Source organism: Nicotiana tabacum, chromosome 19 (assembly GCF_000715075.1).
Source record: "Nicotiana tabacum cultivar K326 chromosome 19, ASM71507v2, whole genome shotgun sequence".
Lineage (NCBI taxonomy): Eukaryota > Viridiplantae > Streptophyta > Magnoliopsida > Solanales > Solanaceae > Nicotiana > Nicotiana tabacum.
Genome location: NC_134098.1, coordinates 37901555 through 37922489, shown reverse-complemented (window position 1 = coordinate 37922489; position 20935 = coordinate 37901555). Strand labels below are relative to the sequence as shown.

Here is a 20935-nt window from a genome sequence, read left to right as displayed (position 1 = left end):
AAGACTTAACAAGTATATCGTCTATATAAACTTCCATGGTTTTCCCTATTTGTTTTTTAATAAGTGGCTCCGACGTTCTTTAGCCCGAAGGGCATCACATTATAGCAATATGTGCCTAAATTCGTTATGAACGAAGTTTTTTCCTGATCTTCTGGGTTCATCTTAATTTTGTTGTACCCAGAGTAAGCATCGAGGAAACTCATTAAATCCTGCTCGGCCGTTGCATCAATCATTTGATCAATATTCGGCAATGGGAACAAGTCCTTTGGGCACGCCTTATTTAAGTCCTTATAGTCTACGCACATGCGAAATTTATTCTTCTTCTTTGGAACTACTACTACGTTAGCTGCCCAATCTTGATACTTTACCTCTCGGATTGAACCGATATCAAGTAGGCGAGTTACCTCTTCTTTGACGAATTTGTTTCTAGCCTCAACAATAGGACGTTTTTTCTGTCTTACCGAAGGAATGCTGGGATCCAAGCTTAGCTTGTGTACGGCCACTTCCGATAGGATACATGTCATATCCGCATGTGGCCATGCAAAACAATCGATGTAACTTTAAGAAATTCAATAAATCCATACCTTAGTTCGGGGTGCAGTCTTGTCCCCAAGTGGAATTTCCTCTCCAAGAACTTTTCGAATAATGCGACTTGCTCAACCTCTTCCGCTGTGGATTTTGTTGTGTCCGTCTCTTCTGGTACCTAGAAATACCTTGGCACCTGATAAGATTCTGACGCCTCTTCCCCCAGTTGACTTCACTTGACTCGAGAGCAGGCGTCAGTTCCTATAATTGCTATGTCGCATGATCCTTCCCTTTGCTACTAGAGACCGAAATTACATTCATCTCCCTTGCCGCTGGTTGGTCACCTCTTATTTGTTTAATTCCCTCGGGAGTTGGGAATTTCAGCAACTGGTGGTATGTCGATGGCACAACCTTCATCTCGTGCAACCATGGTCTTCCTAGGATAATATTGTAGCCTATATCACCATCGACCACCTCGAAAAGGGTAGTCTTCATCACCCATTCGGCATTCATGGGCAGTATGATCTCTCCTCGAGTTGTCACGCTGGCTAAGTTAAACCCGACGAGGAGTTTTGTGGACGGAATGATGCTTCCGGTGAGCTTGGCTTGCTCTAATACCCTCTATTGTATAATATTGACCTAACTCCCTGGATCCACCAGAACACGTTTGATTTTAAAATCTAATACATTTAAAGAGATTACCAATGCGTCCTTGTGTGGTAGCAACAATCTGCATCCTCCTCCGTGAAAGTGATGTGGTCTTTAGTGATTTCCCGGAGCCTTTTACTGCGGGTTACTGATACCTTCATCTTTTTTGCTGCCGAGAATGTAACCCCGTTAATCTCGTTCCCCCAAAAATCATGTTGATTATCAGGCGCGGGGGATTTTCTCCTGCTTTTGAGGGATCCGTGTTATCACGATTGCGACCATAATTGTTTTTATCTCGGTGACTTAAAAATTTCATGAGATGGCCATTTTTCAGTAGTGTCGCTACTTCTTCGTGCAGATGCCGGCAGACCCCGATCCGGTGACCATTTTTCCAGTGGTATTCGCACCACAAATTAGGATCCCTCTGACTGGGATCAGATCTCGTTGGCTTTGGGAACTGTGCTTCTTTAATGTTCCTCATGGCCGACACCAACTCTACTACACTGACGTTGAAGTTATATTCTGAAAGTTTAAGGTAGGGAGAATCTCGAGAACCTGACGTTTCCTTATCCTGTAACGACCTGTTGTTCCAGCCGCGATTAATTCTTCTATCTATAACGCACCTATCCGCCGATCGGAATCTAATTCTTTGGTTACTATTGTGGTAAATATAGTTCAATACTTAGGATGTTTGTCCTTGTGCTTTATTTATTATATCTACAAAACATAAACATATTGAAAATTATTTTCACACAAATTTAAAAGGATATTATTTAGTTTCGGAAGACGAAAGTTGAATTCGGAGATAAACACATACTTAGAAGCATATTGACCTATATCATAAATTCTGCATGTATGACGTTATTGTCAAAACTTCTGTATGCCATATGTGTACTATTATATAAGCTATTCAGCGGATCTAAGTTTTCAGTAAGCATGGCGGGCATAAACCTATATGCAATAAAAGATCAATTTTAACTTAGTCTATTATATATATGGTGACACAAACATACGTAAGAAATAATAAACTTGACAACAAACATGTACGGTAGAAGGCCAATTGGTATTAAAGTATTTAAGTATTCTTCTTGATAGTTATTGTTGGTATCATCTTCGGTTGAGTCAAAACTGAAAAATATTTTGTTTTTACCATAAAACTTAGCAATCAACCTTTTATTTAGTTGATCAACATATTCATTTCTGCTAGCTAAGATAGCTATTTAATTTCTATCATGTAATTTGCACAAATTGTGTTTTAATTTGATGATGAGAATATTTTCCTTATTAAATGCACTATTGTTACTATTGGGGTTGATAACCAAGTGTTCTAGAAGAACCAAATCATCTTTTATTGGATGCTCTTCTTCGTTTCTGACACAAAGCAAGAAGTCACTGAATGTTGGATCTTTTCTTACTTTTACATTTCTTATCATTTGAATTTGAATATTTTTCATTTGAGGTCATAAGTATAATTTTGGCAAGCTAGCTTTTACAGTTTCTGCTTTGGTCATTTTTGGAACTACTGATCGTACTTGACAGAAATCACCTCCCACATTATTACTTTTTTACCAAACGGTTCATCGATATTCAATATATCTCTAAAACTCTGGGCGATTGTTTCGATCGTCTGACGCTTAGCCAAAAGCGCTTCATCCCACATTATCACTTTTGTTTTCCTTATAAATTTAGTACTATTGATCTGATTTGATATATTTGTGATGATTATTTCAGTTATTTGAAGAGATATATCAAATTTAAAGTGAGTTGTACGATCTCATAATAAAATCGTTGTTGGTACACCACTTGTTCTTATTTCTAACAATATCATGCCTCTTGATATGATATTTTGCAAGTAATGCATTACATAGGAATATTATTTCGATTCCACCGGAGGCATCTATAAAGTATAATTTCGCTATACCAGGATCGATTTTTTATAATATAGTCTTGAAAGCTTATTCTTGTTTAGGATTTAGTTTTGATTGTGCTTCCTCAAATACTTGTATGGCCTTCTTAATATTATATATTTTTCAATTTGAAAAATAATTTTACTCATATGATGAATTTAAAAAATAATTTAATTGGATTCTCTTGCTAAATAATTAATTAAAAATTTAATTATATGGTTTTAACATAAAATATAATTTATTTTCTGTTGATTTAGATTCTTAATATTAGTTCATCTCATGTTTAAATATTTAACCGTGATTATAATTTTACCACCATAAATTTTATTTTCAAAGAGTAAAAAGATCAATGACATTCCACTTTTAGATCTTTATGTTTACAAAATCATTAGTGGTATTGGCTCTTACCAATATTTTCCTTTCTTTTCTCCCACATTTATATTCTTAAAAAATTTCTTAGTTGTTCTTTAATAACTTGGTATATTTTTCTATATTACACAAAAAATTAATAATAAAAAAATTATTTGAGTAGGAAAGCAGTTCAAATATAATATAATAATATATTATCGTGAGGATTTTTTTCTCAATTTCAACGCTTTATTCAGTCCATTTAGCATTACTTTTTTTTGGTATTGAGTATTATAAAGTTGTAATGTATTACCAATATGAAGGATTCGTATGAAATTAATTTTATTAAATCTTTCTATATATTTTTAATAAGAATTCAATAGACAAGATTGTATTAATTTTAAAATCTTAAATATAAAAAAAAATTAACATAAAAGTTATTGTAGTCCAAAAAAATAAATTATTACAGTTATGTCCTTTCCCTGTGAGTTCTTTTGTTTAATATTTTAGGGATATTTTGGTCTATCTATATTATATTCGTGCTTTTATAATAATATATGCTCTCCTGTTTCTAAATTGATTTGGACAATATAACACTTTTTCAAATTAAATTAGTAATAGAAATTTTTTAAGAATATCCTAAAAGTAATAGGATTACAAGGCTAATAGTATTATACTAACAGGATTCCTGCCTTTAATCATGTAGAATTAATAACGTGTAGTATTATGTCCTAAAACTAATAGGATTCAAGGCTAATGTCTAGAATTCCGATTATATCCTTTTATTGTGAGTTATTATGTTTAATATTAAAAGGCTATTTTTGTAATCCAATATTTTATTCATACTTTTATAATAATATAAATAAATAAATAAATAGATGTAGATATAAAATACTTTTGAAAAAAATAACACAAAAAACACTTTTACAATAGTTTCTTCATGACTTGCTTTTTGGAATTCCCAAAGTTACAAACTTCAGCTGCTTCTTACCAAAATCAAAATCACCTTCTAGTCAAAACTGGCTTCATCACACTGAATCCTTTTTGTTTTTCAAGAATTTACTGCCTTCCAATGGAATTTAACTCTTCTTCTCCAAATACCATTCGTGTTGTTTCCACTTTTGCTTCACCATTTGAGGGTTCTCCTGACCAAAATGATTCCTCCAATTCTTCTTCAAGCAGAAAACCCCTTAGTTTATGGCCAGGAATGTATCATTCTCCAGTGACTAATGCTCTTTGGGAAACAAGGTCTAAGGTTTTTGAAAGACTTCTTGATCCACCACTTGATGCTCCTCCACAAAGTGAATTGCTTAAGAAAACCCCAGCAGAGAGCAGGACTTCAATTCTTTATAATTTTTCGACCGATTATATACTGAGGGAACAGTACAGAGATCCGTGGAATGAGGTCAGAATTGGGAAGTTGCTTGAAGATCTCGATGCTCTTGCTGGCACTATCTCTGTCAAGGTACAAGCTTTATTATCCGTGCCAATTTCGTATTTGATTAATTGAATGTCTTTATTTGCATTGCTGCATAAAATTTGAACTTTTCATAGGGTGGAGATGGATAGAGGGGCAGGCCATTATCCACCGAGTTTTGAACGTGCCTAGGGGATTTGTCGGATATTAAAAATAGAAAAAATTTGAACTTTCATGGATATTAAAAAATAGAAGTCTAAGGTTGGTTCTTCTGTTGTACATATATGCTTATCTTCGATCAAATTTTCAGTGTTTCCATGTAATTTAATGCCTGATTCCATTGGCTAAAACTATTTATGAATATAGTTCCGTGAAATTACTTACTTAGTCCTATTTTGCATATCATATTTTGCACAAAACTATTGTTTAGCTTGATACCATCAAATAAGGGATAGTGGTAAATATGCATACTCATCACTGAGTTGAATATATTCGGTGCTTGGCACTGTTGAAAAGGGGATAGTGGTAAATACGTATACTCAGTAGCGGTAGTATACATACTCAGTACCAAGTTGCATATCTTGTTATGGTTGGCACCATCAAAAAGGGGATAGTGGTAAGTATGCATACGAGTTGCAGATCTTTGTTATGCTTGCCACCCGTTGAAATGGGGATAGTGGTAAATATGAATGCTCTAGAGTTTAAAAAAAAGATACTTTTTTGACTAAGGTCAAGTGTTAAAATACAGATCATTGAGTAGATGAGATCCACCTATGAGAGTTCATGTTGAACTAAGTTTCCTGTCTTTGTTTCATGTAAGAACCATAAGCAGATGAAGTCCTTGTACAGAGGGACATGCTCTTTCTCTTAGATCAACAGCAAACAAGATCAGGGTTCCAACTGTAATATCCTGTGAGCAGTCACCATCCAACCTCACCAACGAAGTTACAAATTGATTTGAATGGATTGTAAGCTTAGTGTATGTAACAGCTTCATCTGTCAAGGTTATGTGGGGGAACAGGATGATGGCTTCTTGGATAAGTAGAGGTCTTATATCAACTGAGTAGGATGAGAGATTCCCAGACTTAGTTCACATGCCTACGAACAACTGACCATTGTCCTCTTTTTTTTTACAATTTGGAGGTCCATCACTGTTTCAGAATAGAAAATATGTCAGTAAAATAGCATGACGTCAAAAAGATGGAAAAGGAATGGTGGGACATCTACCAAGTTTCATGTTGGCGATTGATGGTGTACCATATTGGTTGAAGGAGTGAGTTGTTGTCTCCTTATATTGTTGTGGACAATTCATACCTCATGAGCTAACTTTTAAGGCTGAGTTAGCCCCAACATCAATTTTCATAACATGGTATCAGAGGCAGACTCATCTCTATTGTTATGTTATCCAATGTTGGGCCCCCTATATTAAGTTATTCACGAGCTATATGTCAGTTTTGTACATGTTGCGGAGGGGGAAAGTGGTGTTAGAGTGTCTAATATTGGTTGATGGAATGAGCTGTTATATGGTCTTGGGTATTCCAAAGCTCGTGCGCTATCTTTTGAGGTCGAGTAGGCCCAAGGTCAATTTACTTAACATGGTAGGAGGGGATAGGAGGGAGGGTAAGGTGCTAGAGTGTCCCAAGTAGGTTGAAAAAATGGGATGTAGTCCGTTTATGGTCTTGAGCAGTCCTCATCCTTTGAAGTTGACTTTTGGGGTTGAGAAAGTCCATTTTCTCAACAATGAAATGAGTTGTAGTCTCCTTATATACTCTTGGGCAATCCTGAACTAGTTGTTTGGTTAAGTTAGGCCTAAAGTTATTTTCAGACCTATCCTTGTTATAATTTTCGATATTGGGCCCTCATAGTATATTATCCATACTTAAAGGTCCAGTCATAGGCGTATGGGGGAAGTGTTAGAGTGCTCCATATTGGTTCACAATAGTTATAACAGCAACAACAAACCAGTATATTCCTACAAGTGGGGTCTGGGGAGAGTAGTATATACGCAGTCCTTACCCCTACCTCGTGAAGGTAGAGAGGTTGTTTCCGTAAGATCCTCGGCTCAATAAAACAAAATCACAGTAGTTATGACAAAAGTTCACACTAGTTATATTCTCCTTATATGGTCTTCTTCAATTCTTATCTCGTGAGCTAGCTTTTAAAATTGAGGTTGTTCCAAGATCCATTTTCTTAACAACGATGAAGCTGAAAGCAGTAAAATGGATTTGAGGAAGAGAACCTTAAAGCTTATTCCATGAAGTGAATATTCTGAAAGGAAAAGAGGATGACTGGTTGAGATAAGATTTAGCAGGACATATCACAGATAGCTTGGGACGAATTTTTCCCACATAGGAGACTTGCTGAAAACATAAATACATAAGTTGGTTGAAAGAGGGAGACAATGATATCAAGTTCTTCCAATGCATGGTTAGTGCCCTTAAAAGATACAATTTCCTTAAAACATAGAAATTAACAGAGACGAGCTCTTGAAGGATAATGGAGCTTGGCAAATGATGCTACAATATTATCAGACACTACATACTGAAGAAGGAAGCCTAGAGACAAGGCATGGATGGTGTTACTTTCTCGAGTATTAGCCATGAGAATGAGAAGGAGCTTGAGAAACCTTTCAGGAAGGGTTAAACAAGTTATTTTGTCATTGTTTAGGTAATGAGTCACCAAGGTTTGATGGTTTGCACTACCCTGACATTCTTCAACATTGTAGGGGAAGTGGGTTTTTTTAAAAAAATGCGTTGGAATGCATAGATATTTCCATTTTTGTGGATCATATAGGATAAGTTTCAGTTCATCATTTAATAGTTTTGATGCCCAAGAGAAGAGGGGCATTTGATATTGAGCATGTACAAAATCATGGCAAAAATAGTATGAATAAGGTATAGGATAGTAATGGATTAGAATCTTTTACTTAGAGTGTCTTTGTGAGTGGAAGACAAATCTTGGATGCAAGTTTTATTTCTAATGAGACAGTGTACTCGAGGCTCAGAAGCGGAAGATCATGGTTTATGTGCTAAGCAGGGGCGGATGTAACGTTCTACCGGCGGGTTCAATTGAACCCATAACTTTCGATGTAGAGTAAAAATTTATATGTAAAAATTTATTAAAATTGCATAAATAGTAGATATGAACCCATAACTTTAAAAATATAATGAGTTCAACACTAAAAACCTTAAAAATTGAACTCATAAGGTTTAAATCCTGAATCCGTCTCTGGTGCTAAGCAGATATGGAAAAGCTTATGACTACGTAAAAAGGAAGTTCTTACATAATACTACTGCAGAATGGGCTTTTGGGGACAAAAAGTTTGATACATTATCACATATCCACAGTAAAGTTCTCCATAATGATTAAGGGGACTCCTATAGATTTTCCAGTAATAATAGAGGCATTAGACAAGGAAACTCGTCATCTCTTGAGTATAGCTCATGAGCAATTCATAAATATAGGCTTCTGAATGGATTTGTGGCGATCGAGGGTATGATTGAAAAGATCCAAATTTCACATCTTTTATTCCTAGATGATAAATTGATATTGTGTGAATCACACATAAGACATGCATGATAATTGTTCAAAAATATAGATATGGTTTCAGGTTATTCCAGACAATGTATAGATATAATGAAGTAAGATTATATTCCCATAGGAGAAGCACAAACCATACAAGAATTAACATCATCATATGGATATAAGGTGGCTAATCTCCTAAGAACTTATCTAATCCCACTTTCTATCATTCATCTACTCCTCCATCTCAAACTAGTTGAGATAGGCTATTTGAATCCTCTATGCTCCATCCACTCTACTTGAGCCCATTTATCTGACCCTACCTTAGGGTGGTGACCGATGATGCGAAAAATTTAAAGAAGATTGGAGAATAGAAAAAGCAATATTTTTCCAATAAGGGTGTAAAAACTATTGTAGAAGTGATACGGAATTGTATCGAAAACACGAATAATGCAAAAATACACGGAATAAAAAAAAATAGAAGATTAGGGTTTAAAATAGAGAAAGACAAGAACCTAACTATGAACTAGTTAGACCCCTTGAATTCCTATAATAAACACTAATCTAGGAAGAACAAGAACTAACACAGATTAAGCTAAGTAAAGAATGCAATTCAAAGCCCCTATAAGACATATCAACTAGAACAATGAATTAACATTCAAATACAAAAGATAATCCAAGAGTATGAACAAGAACTCATACATGATAAACCTAACATAGATAATCTAGAAAACATGGTAAATAAAGAGAAATAAAAGATACCCTAAACCTCTCAAGGTTTGGTCTTTGTTTTCAATCCATCATCAAAAGCTTCTTTTCAAAATGAGAGGAAGAGGCTATTTATACTAGAGTGCTATTTAGGCTAGATGACTAAAATACCCTTAGGCTAGTAAGGAAGCTAAGTTGACCTAAATTATAAGACTAGCATAAATAGCTAAATTGCCAATATAGCCTTCTTGATCTTGACTCCTTTAAAGCACTCCAATGCTATGATGTTGACTTGGAAGTCATCCTCGATAAGGGTGCTCATCCGGCTTGTATCAAGAAGCGACACTTTCAAACCGGTAGTTCACAACTCATGTTATTGCTCACCATTTTGCTTCTATTAGCTTGAGTAAGAAATTAATGAGACTTTTTGTGGTGTGAAGCAACAGTAGAGAGGAGATATTTGCCGGTAGAATGCGACAAGGTCATGGCCTCAATTAGAGCAAAAGGTTTGGGAGTCAGTAAAATAAAGATTCAGCATGCTTCATTCAGAAGTGGTTATCGAGATTTGCATGCGGAGAAATGATGAGGACGGTAGTTCCTGGAAAATATGGATGTTACAACATAGTTGGTTCTACAATGAAGTTAATACTTCAGATGGGACATGCCTATGGAAAGGAATCATGAGGTGAATGAAAGAATTCTCTAGATTCATTGGCTTCATAATGAATAATGACAACCGCATTCATTTTTGGTTGGATATATGATGTGGAGAGTTGGCTAAGAATGTTTCCTGATATATTCTTAATCATGACTAACAAATGGTAGCCAAAATATTAAGAAGAGATGCAGTTCAAGTGTTATGTGATATCTCATTCTGGAGTCAGAATTCCTTCAGAAACTTCACGTCACACACAAATTTGGATGCTGGTAATGGTATGGAAAAATAAGGTACTGAAGAAAGTGACTTTCTCTACATGGTGTTGCATTTGGGTTGTAACCCTAATGTGGATAAAAGGAGGAATTGCATAGTAGCAAAATGGTACTGCTCTGCATGAGCAAAAGAAGTGGTGAGGATGTGGATCACCTACTATTAACTTCGTGGTGGAGTTATGCACATCAACTATTCCTCTTTAATATGTTATAGGCATTACCTTAAAAGATGGAAAAGTTTTTAGCAAGTTGGAGGATGAGAAAAGTTGAACAAGAAAGAAAGAAGCATGGAATATTTCTGTCTTTTGTATTTTTTGGTTGATTTGGAGAGAAATAGTAGAATACGTAAGGTGTGGAGAACTCTATGTGGGGGGGTTAAAAAGTTTGTCTTTCTCATTATATTTTGGTGCAAACAAGATCTTCATTTCATAGATAGTTGGATGGATCTTCTGGAGCTTTAATGTGTTTCCTTACTTTTGTATTTCGACACTGCCTTGGTGTAATTATAATTAGTATTTGATTTTTTTTCAAGGAATAATAATGAGATGCGCTGTATGATTTTTTGAACTTTTTCTTTAGAAAGCGGCATTCTTGAGTGCTAGCTTATGTACTTTAATATATTATTGGGATGTGTCTGCTAAACTTGTTGTTGGTTGAATCAGCATTGCTCGGATGTTGATAGCATGACTAGACCACTCTATTTGGTGACTGCCTCCGTTGATAAAATGGTGCTGAAGAAGCCAATCAGTGTTGACACTGATCTGAAAATGGTTGGTGCAGTTATTTGGGTTGGCTTTTCTTCAATTGAAATTCAACTTGATGTTATACAGCCATCAAGTGGTATTTTCTCAAACTGAATTCATTTACTAGAATTATGCAACAGTTTTTCATTAGCTGCTCTTCTAAAGTGTATCAACTAATATCATTTAGTTAGCCACTTTCATACTTTTAAAAAAAGTATCTTTAAGTTAGTGGCAAAGACTGATACTTACAGAGAACCAGAAAGTGTTTACATAGTTTACCATATCCATATGTACCTAGTGTATGAATATGTTAAGTTCAAAAACATTACGATGTAGCCTAAACCTGGTTTTGAGACTTAATCTTGCTTTTTCTTATTTAAGTCCACATCAGCCGGTAAAATCTCATGTTGACAATACTATTTAAATCGTTTCGTCTTTAACTTGTATGGTTGTATCCCTAAGACATGGCATTTTATAGTTGAAGTATGCCAGCATTGCCATCATCCCCAAATTTACTTGACGCAAAGTTCGTGAATGTAGATCTTCTCTCCCTATAGAAACTAACACTTCTTTGTCAACCCTAGCCACATATTCTAAATGTTTGTATTATTGTGACAAATGATAACCTAGAGAGTGTTCTTTCCTTTTCTATAAGCTGCTATTTTCACATCTCTCTCAGTTTCTCACATGTGGTTCTTATCTCTGCTGTCAACACTACCGAGACTCCCATTCTTGCTATAAATTTCCTTTTATTAAAGTTAAGATAAGGGGCTTACATTTTACGGCTAACTCTTCATTGAATACAGTGGTAAATAAAAATGATTTTATCTGCTGGTCATTGCATGTTGCTTGCTTTGTCTTTCTCATCTTTGGTCTCATTAATCTTTTATTCATTTGATAACTAAATCCCACAAAATTACTTTGCGTTTTATGCTTTCACCTTTGTCAATTATAGACTCGTTCTTTTAACATTTGAGAAATCCAGTTTAACTTGGAGGATTTTCTTACAGGGAGTAGTGATCCCTCAGAATCAGTCGCTCTGACAGCAAACTTCATTTTTGTTGCTCGTGACTATAAGACAGGGAAAGCTGCTCCAGTGAATCGATTGTGTCCCGAGGCAGAAGCAGAAAAGCTGCTCTATGAAGCAGCAGAAGCTAGAAATAACATTAGGAAAAGAAAGAGAGGGGAGGACAAAAGGGAGATTGAAAATGGGGGAGTTAACAGACTTGAAGAACTATTAGCTGAAGGTAGAATATTCTGTGACATGCCAGCATTGGCAGATAGGGACACCATTCTTCTCAGAGATACCCGCCTTGAAAATTCTTTGATTTGTCAGCCCCAGCAAAGAAATATTCATGGTCGTATCTTTGGGGGTTTCCTGATGCTCAGAGCATTTGAACTAGCATTTTCAACAGCTTATGCTTTTGCTGGCCTGATGCCGTCCTTCCTAGAGGTTGATCATGTTAATTTCCTTAGACCTGTAAGTGCATTATCTTGAACATCTCCTTTTCAGTTATCGCTGTTAACTTGATTCACAGTGGAGCTATTTCAATTCTTTTACGAGGGGGTAGGGTTGGTCTCACACCAACACCAGAATACAGCACCAGCATACCTAATACCTGTTACCCATGAATAATACTAGTACAACGATGGTTATTCTTTCCTCCACCTCTAGAATACTTGTTAGCTACATACAAATTGAAAATGCAAGAAGTGCCGTTTCTTCCCCCAGCGCTATATACTTTTCATCACCGATCAGTTGAATCATATCCAACCACAAGAAAGGCCCTACTTTTGTATGTGAATATGGAAAAGATGAAATACTAGTATATGTTAAAGGAAATTGTCGCTTAATCACTAGTATCTTTCAAGGGACAAAAAGAAAGGAGTGTATCATTTTAACATTATCCTTTCCAAGTTTATTCCAGAGGTGCATTTTTTCCTGTTGCAGGTGGATGTTGGAGACTTTTTACGTTTCAAATCATGTGTACTTTACACTGAACACGAGAATACTGATCAGCCTCTGATCAATGTAGAAGTTGTTGCTCATGTTACTAGGCCAGAGCAGAGGTCTAGTGAGGTATATTGAACTTCTTAAAAACAAACTACTCCCTCTGTTACATTTTTATGGCATTCTTTCTTTTTCAGTCTGTTCTACATTTCTATACTTGGAAATTCTTCTAACTTTAAAATTCTCATTTATAATCTTAATCACATGCACTTGTTATTATAGAAATGTCATGGTATGTTTTTAAGGCCGCAAGTTCTAAGAGTAATTTTGGTATGTAGTAAAAGTCTTTCTTTTTTAAAACTCCGCGTTTAAATAAAAATGGCTTAACACGGGAGTAGCTAATGCTATACCACAAACAGTTCGCTCTTGCTAATGCAGCAATCTACAAAATCATGAAATTGCTCTTATTCTCTAACCTGAAATGCAGGTATCCAATAGGTTCTACTTCACATTTACTGTCCGTACAGAGGCTAAGGCCACAAATTCTCAATTCAGAATCCGGAAGGTTGTTCCAGCTACAGAAGAGGAAGCTCGTAGGGTCCTGGAACGCATGGATGCTGATCATCTGCAGTCAATTAAGTATACCTGCAAATGAATTTTTATTACAAAACTAAATAGATGGCGAGTTTGGTTTTAACATGTAAGCAAGACAGTCCATAAAAATTGAAACTGAGAGACTAATGTTGTAATTTATATTACTAGATTACATTATACAACTTAACTAGAAGATGAGGCTGTATGATGGAACAAGCTGATATTCCTCATTTATATATCTCAAACCTCTTTCTTTGGTAATGCTACTTAGCTTCTGTTATTTGTGTTTCAAGTTACAGCCATCAAGATTTGTGTATGCAAACTTAGGCAGTTATAGATATTTTTTTTACCTGATTTTGAGTGATTTCTTTTGGAATTCAATTCTACAATATCATTCAATGGAAATTGTTTTCTGGTTTTGTGGCTATTTAAAGACTTTTTTCAAGTAGAATAGGGAACTGCCATCAATTATTGACTACACGGCCAAAAAGGAGGTGAAAGCATTTCTAGGAGTATTTGTTTCTGAATTTAAACTTTTATACACTAACAATAGTATATAAATATAACCTATAACAAGTGACATTTCACAGCAAACATGACATGGTAACATTGAAAATAGAGTAACTATCTTATAAAGAGCCCGTGCTTAAAAGCACTTTTTAAGTGATGGAGCTTGTTTTATAAATAAGCAGTTACGTGTTTGGATAAAAGTACTTAAATTGAAAAAAGATTGTTGAAGTGTTTGGTAAATAAGTGCCGGTAAGCACTTTTTCTATTAAAATGACTAAAATATCCTTAAAGTTGTTAACACTAAAGTATGTTATTTTTGGAGAATTTCCTTTAAAAAATTTAGAAAAAATTATTTATGTTTAATTAATTTTTCATTTGAAGTTACTATATTTAGTGCTATATATTTGTTTCAACTTTTTCGAATATTTTTGTATTTTAGTATTTGTACTGGACAAACAATTATGACATTGTTTGTTTGACAATATAAAAGAAACGCAACCGTTCAAAACACAAAGAATTTTAAGAAAATAATTATTAGTAAATATACTATCAAACAAGGAGGAGTAAAATAAAAATGTGATTATGATTATTTACGTAAGAAGGAATCATGAAAATGAAATCAGGGCACAAAAATTTAAAAAAATAGGGAAAGGCAATAGATATGAAAATGGGATATGCCATGGAAATGGCATTAGAAATGGTTGACAAAAATGGGAAAAGTGGAGGGAGAAGAAGGAAAAGAACGTTGGGCTTTTGGCTTTGAAGGGATATTTGGAAAAATAAAAGATTATTAGGGATAAAAGAGTAAATTATGTGGTCAAACCCAACCAGCTTTTAAGCTACTCCTTCCGTTCACTTTTACTTGTCCAGCATTCTAAAAATAGATTCCCTTTTACTTGTCACTTTTCGCATATCAAGAGAAGACATTTTTTTTCCTGTTATACCCACAATATTAATTACTCATTTCAAATTATTTTCTCAAATTCATTAAAAATATGCATCAATTAATATGGGTATCATGATAAATTATGCACTTCATTTATTATTTCTTAAGGGGTGTGCAAAGTCCATAGTGGACAAGTAAAAGTGAACGAAGAGAGTATAAAATATAGGAAAAAAGACAGGAGTACCTATAAAAGTGAAAATATTTACCCTACTCTACCCATAAAAGAATTCTACCCATTAAATAATTACAATACCCTACCCATTTAATAAACAAACAGAGTATCTCAAAATAACTACCCACGCTAATACCCTACCAATAAAAACGGAAAAGCTGCTCAAATTTGACAGAATTTCACAAAAATTAGCGCACAAAAATTGAGATTTCCACCAATATCACAGAATCGTTGTTGAAGATTTGAAGATCGCAAGCCTGAAAAAACAAAGCGAAGATGCTGATTTCTCTTTCAAATTTGACTTTTTCTCCTTAAATTTTGTAAAACTATCAATCTATTATAAACATAGCAGCTGATTTGACTTTCGAAGATGCTGAAACTTTTGATGCTCAAATTCGCATCATATTGTTCCGATTTTGATTTTGCAGATTACAGAAGTTTAGCGCTCAAACTTCTGAATTTTTAACTGAAAATTTTGTTCTCAGTTTGAAGATTTGGAGATCTGGAAGTTTGAATCATAACAACTGATTTGAGTTCAAAAAATATTCTGTTGAAATTCAGTATTTGACGTCAACACTGTTGAAATTTGCACTGTCGAGATTCGATTTTGTACATAAAAATAGTTATAACTTTAGATCTGTATAATCATGGAAAATATACCAATTCTGTTGCAGCATAGTGGAGAATGAGATGATAACCATAATTTCATAAACTTTCATGTTGATGCAATTCTAATAAAGACCTGTTGGAAATTTGAACAACTTCTCAGAGAGATTGCAAAGCAACTACAAAAGGACAGTAACACAATAGTTATTAAGTATGCTATTGCTCAAGGATATCCACCAATTACAATTTGCAGCGATATAAGTGTTAGTGTTTGTATGTAGTTGAAAAAAATCAAGTGTAGGGATGACAACACTCCCACTATGTGTGTCGTTTGCTAAAAATACTATAGCTGCAAGTACCTCTAGTTTCGACGTTGCTACAATTTCATCAGAAATTGTACAATTTGAAAGCAGTCATATGATTAGTACTTTTGATGTGCAAGAAGGAGATGACACCGGTATAGAACTTGATGATGCAAGCATCATAACTGATCAATTTCATCAAAAAGTTGAAAAAGGACAAATTTACAAAGACAAGAACTTGCTGGCTCTCGTTATGAAACAGTATGTCGTTAGAGAAAAATGTCAATATCGGGTTAATAAATCATGCCCAAGAAGGCTCGTCTGCATTTCTTCAAGTAATAAAAACTTGTGTGATACCTATATAGTATATCAGGATTCTATATGAGTATACTATGTGAGTATAGAATTGTACTGATTTGTGTGTGTGTTTTTTATCAGTAAAAACATGATACCGATATAGTATATATGTATGCTAAATCAGTATACTATGTGAGTATAGAATTGTTCTGGTTTGTCTGTATTTTTTATCAGTAAAAGATGATACTGATATAGTATATAAGTATGTTATGTGAGTATAGAATTATACTGGTTTGTGTGTGTGTGTTTTATCAGTAAAATATGATACCGATATAGTATATATGTATGCTAAATTAGTATACTATATAAGTATAGAATTGTACTGATTTGTCTGTATTTTTTATCAGTAAAAGATGATATTGATATAGTATATGATATATGAGTATAGCTAAATTAGTATGCTATATGAGTATATTATGTTAGTATAGAATTGTACTGGTTTGTGTGTGTATTTTTTATTAGTAAAACATGATACTGATATAGTATATATGTATACTAAATCAGTATACTATGCGAGTATAGAATTTTACTGGTTTAACTATATTTTTTATCAGTAAAACATAATACATAACTATATTTGTATTATAAACAGGTATACCCTTGATTGCGTGGATGAAAGGTGCACTTGAAAACTTAAAGCATCAAGCCTACGAGCATCAAATCTTTTCAAAGTGACGGATTTCAATTCTGTCCATAGTTGTTTAAATGATAAGAGATTTTGTTCACAAAAGCAAGTTGTCTCAGCTTTTGTTGCAGATGTGGTACAAGATAAACTTGTTGACCCGAAAACTATATATACACCAACAAATATCCAGAGAGACATCCAAAAAGCATATGGTATGGACTTAAGCTACATGCAAGCATGGAAATCAAAAGAAAAAGCAATGCAATTGTTGAGAGGAACACCAAGTGAGTCATTCAAGAAAATACCAATATATCTTTACATGTTAGAGTACGCTAACCCAGGATCAGTGACACTACTACACACTGAAGTAGATGGGAGCTTCTTGTATTCATTCATAGCTATATATGCATCGATTAGAGGCGGGATATATTGTAGGCCAACAGTTGTAGTTGATGAAAGTTTTTTAAAGTCAACATATAGAGGGACCATATTCACGGCTTCCACGCAAGACGCAGAGGGTGATTAAAAGAATTGTCTCAGAATCAGTATTGAATAATTGATGTACTTTAATATTTTAAAAATGCAATACAATTACATTTAGTTAAAGCAGCAAAAGAGATATTCAAATATCATATGGTATACAAGTATACCAACAGAGTATATAATTATTTTGCTACATACCTGCACCTACCTATGACTATACTACTATATGAAATGATAAATTAACATTGTGTGTTGTAACTAATATTTTTTCCTTTGGTTTTACAGGACAAATTCTACCCCATGCACATGCAATTGTTGATTCGAAAAATGATGCATCGGGGAGTGGTTCTTTGTGCAGTTCAGAGAAACCTATGGACAAAGAGATGGAATGTGCATTGTATTAGACATGCATGATGGTATATGGAGAGCAACTTCAATTGTTTATCCAGAAGTCCCTCATTGTGCATGTATGTTCCATCTGTAGAACAACATAAAAACAAACTTCAGGAAGAGCCAAAAACAAATCAAAGAAGTATATTATACCTTGGCAAGAGCATACATTGTTGAAGAATTCAATAGGCATATGGCAGAGTTAGAAGCTATTGATAGTAGAGTGAAAACATACCTGATGGATATTGGATATGATAAATGGTCTCGGGCACATTCCAAAGCAAATAGAACTATGACCATGGCATCGAATATTGCAGAATCAGTAAATGCAGCAAACAAGCACGCAAGAGACCTCCCAGTTGTGAATTTACTTGACTTTATGACGACGTTGATTTAAAAATGGAATTACACTAATCAGAAGAATGTCGTGGAATCATTTATGAAGATCGGTGTAAAGTATGAAAAAATATTGGCAGATAATACTATCTTATCACAGACGATGACGATATGCATTTTCAGAATCATAAAAACACTGCATGTACTGTAGTTTTACTTCTGCACTTTAGAGATTTCACTAAACAACTGCATATTGTTATTAAAAAATACTATTACTTCATACAGTTAATGACTTTTCTTAATTAAAATTATATTAGGTGTTTTCATCAACTCAATTCTTATATTTAGTAATTGATGGCCAAACAAGAAATGTGGTGCGCCTACATGAAAACAAACTGCACTTGTGGAAGGTTTCAACTAGACAATATTCCATGTTCACATGCAATGACAATTATACAAAAATTTCATATGGATTCATACAAGTATTGCCCGGATTACTACAGCATAGACTACTTGCTAAAAATATATGAGATACCAGTAAACCCTCTGCCGGATGAAACAACATGGAAAATTCTAGAACATGTCTCTTCGTAGGTGGTACTTCCACCAAAAGAAAAAATCAAACCAGGAAGACCTAAAAAGAAGAGAGGCATAGGAGGTTGGGAAGGAAATACAGTTACATGTACACTATGCGGGAAAAAAAGGACGCAACCGGAGAACGTGCCAAAATATTCCAAAGAGAGATTGATATAATGCTTCAATATTTTTATAGAACTCATATATCGTAGAATCATAGCATTTGAATTGCAAAGAATAAGATGCATGTCTTGCACTAGACATATATTTGGCATGGTGATTCTTTGCCAAATTACCTTTTGGTAAAACTTTTATATGGCTACTTATGTTTTCAATAAGAATCTGTTTATTTGCTATTTTAGTATATAAAAGTGGGATGCATTTACATCTAGTTGTTGTAGGAAAAAAGGCGCTAAAATATAATGTGATACCCAAGTGGTATATCTGTATACCTTATTGGTATCAAAATATGTGCAGAAATGGAAGTGGTGCCCCAAAGGCAACATATGTACATACATCGGTAACAAAATGGGCATGCTTTGCAGGTTATGTCAGTATTGAAGTATAACAAATTGGAAGCCATTTACATGCAGTTACTCCAGGGAAAAAAGGTACTCAAATACAATGTGATACCCAAATGGTATATTTGTGTATCTTATTGGAATATAGTTGTATTGCACTAAAATGGTTAAACCAAAATATGTGTAGAAATACAAGTGGTGCACCAAAAAAATACAACATCTGTACATACTTCCTTAATAAAATGGGCACACTTTGCAACTCATGTCAATATTGAAGTATAACAAAAAGGTACTCAAATACAATGTGATACCCGAATGGTATATTTGTATACCTTATTGTTATATAGTTGTATTGCACTAATATGGTTAAACTAAAATATATGCAGAAATACAAGTGGTCCACCAAAAAAATACAACATCTGTACATACTTCCTCAACAAAATGGGCATACTTTGCAACTCATGTCAATATTGAAGTATAACAAAAAGGTACTCAAATACAATGTGATACTCGAATGGTATATTTGTATACCTTATTGGGATATAGTTGTATTGCACTAATATGCCTAAACCAAAATATGTGCAGAAATACAAGTGGTGCACCAAAAAAGTGCAACATTTGTACATACTTCCTCAACAAAATTGGCACACTTTGCAACTCATGCCAATATTGAAGTATAACAAAAAGGTACTCAAATACAATGTGATACCCGAATGGTATATTTGTATACCTTATTGGTATATAGTTGTATTGCACTAATATGGTTAAACCAAAATATATGCAGAAATATAAGTGGTCCACCAAAAAAATACAATATTTGTACATACTTCATCAACAAAATGGGCATACTTTGCAACTCATGTCAATATTGAAGTAGAACAAAAAGGTACTCAAATACAATGTGATACTCGAATGGTATATTTGTATACCTTATTGGGATATAGTTGTATTGCACTAATATGCCTAAACCAAAATATGTGCAGAAATACAAGTGGTGCACCAAAAAAGTGCAATATTTGTACATACTTCCTCAACAAAATTGGCACACTTTACAACTCATGTCAGTATTTACATCTAGTTGCTGCAGGAAAAAAGGTACTCAAATAGAACGTGATACCCAAATGGTATATCTGTATACCTGATTGGTATATAGGTCTACTGCACTAATATACCTGAACCAAAATTTTTGCGCAATACAACTGGTGCAGCAATGCAAAATCTGCACAGAATTTCTTAGATTCAACTACAACTAAAAACTGCTCTCAATACAAATTCAAAACCAATTCGCTTTCTAAAAATATTTCTTCTCATTCAAATCAATAGTCGCCCTATTCTTCAACCAAATAGCAACATAGTTCCTCTTTTTGAACGATGTAACTCCCTTACAAATACACCTCCAAAAACAACTTCTGCTACTGTGTTACAGCGAACTAACAGTGTTGTTGTAACAACCCTGTTTTGCACTAATATCTTGACTTCAAGTACTGAGAAAATTTTATCTCCAAAAGGCACTGCTAATAAACCAACAACTTTATTGAATAAGCCTAAGAGAAGCCTAATAAAACAAACTGAAGATAGATTCCAACATTAAAATAGTTATAGCAACATATTGTACTATTACAATTGTATTCCTAGAACACACTTTTAAAAGCTAGCGTTTTTACAATCTAATAATGCAAAATACCATACTTCACCAAAAACTATTAAAATCCTGCAAAGTTTTCATTCTACGATTAACTAAAAGCAAAAAGAGACCTACACTACTTCTTGCACTTCTTTCCACGAGTCTTTTTTGTTACTATTGGAGCCTCAGATTCA

At 34.2% G+C, this 20935-nt stretch overlaps 1 protein-coding gene across 3 annotated transcripts; it reads left to right on the top strand.

Moving 5' to 3' along the window:
* Positions 1 to 4347: 4347 nt before the first annotated feature.
* LOC107828881 (acyl-coenzyme A thioesterase 2, chloroplastic) lies at positions 4348 to 13559 on the top strand. Of its 3 annotated transcripts, none has more exons than XM_016656269.2 (5): positions 4348 to 4893; positions 10668 to 10845; positions 11759 to 12228; positions 12700 to 12828; positions 13187 to 13559. In XM_016656269.2, the coding sequence occupies exons 1-5, from the start codon at positions 4369 to 4371 to the stop codon at positions 13352 to 13354; spliced, it is 1470 nt and encodes a 489-aa protein (XP_016511755.2). In that variant the 5' UTR covers positions 4348 to 4368; the 3' UTR covers positions 13355 to 13559. The 3 variants fall into 3 exon arrangements, with proteins under 3 accessions (XP_016511755.2, XP_016511757.2, XP_016511756.2); XM_016656270.2 differs by having other exon boundaries at positions 4362 to 4893; positions 10668 to 10775; positions 11827 to 12228; XM_016656271.2 differs by lacking the exon at positions 10668 to 10845 and having other exon boundaries at positions 4361 to 4893; positions 11827 to 12228.
* Positions 13560 to 20935: the final 7376 nt, after the last annotated feature.

What these genes read in the sequence shown, in the direction of transcription:
- LOC107828881 (XM_016656269.2), top strand. Translation starts at nt 4,369, where the DNA reads ATGACTTGCTTTTTGGAATTCCCAAAGTTACAAACTTCAGCTGCTTCT. An exon ending in TGTTATACAGCCATCAAGTG is followed by an intron (nt 10,846 to 11,758) that starts GTATTTTCTCAA and finishes ATTTTCTTACAG; the next exon opens with GGAGTAGTGATCCCTCAGAA. An exon ending in CAGAGCAGAGGTCTAGTGAG is followed by an intron (nt 12,829 to 13,186) that starts GTATATTGAACT and finishes CCTGAAATGCAG; the next exon opens with GTATCCAATAGGTTCTACTT.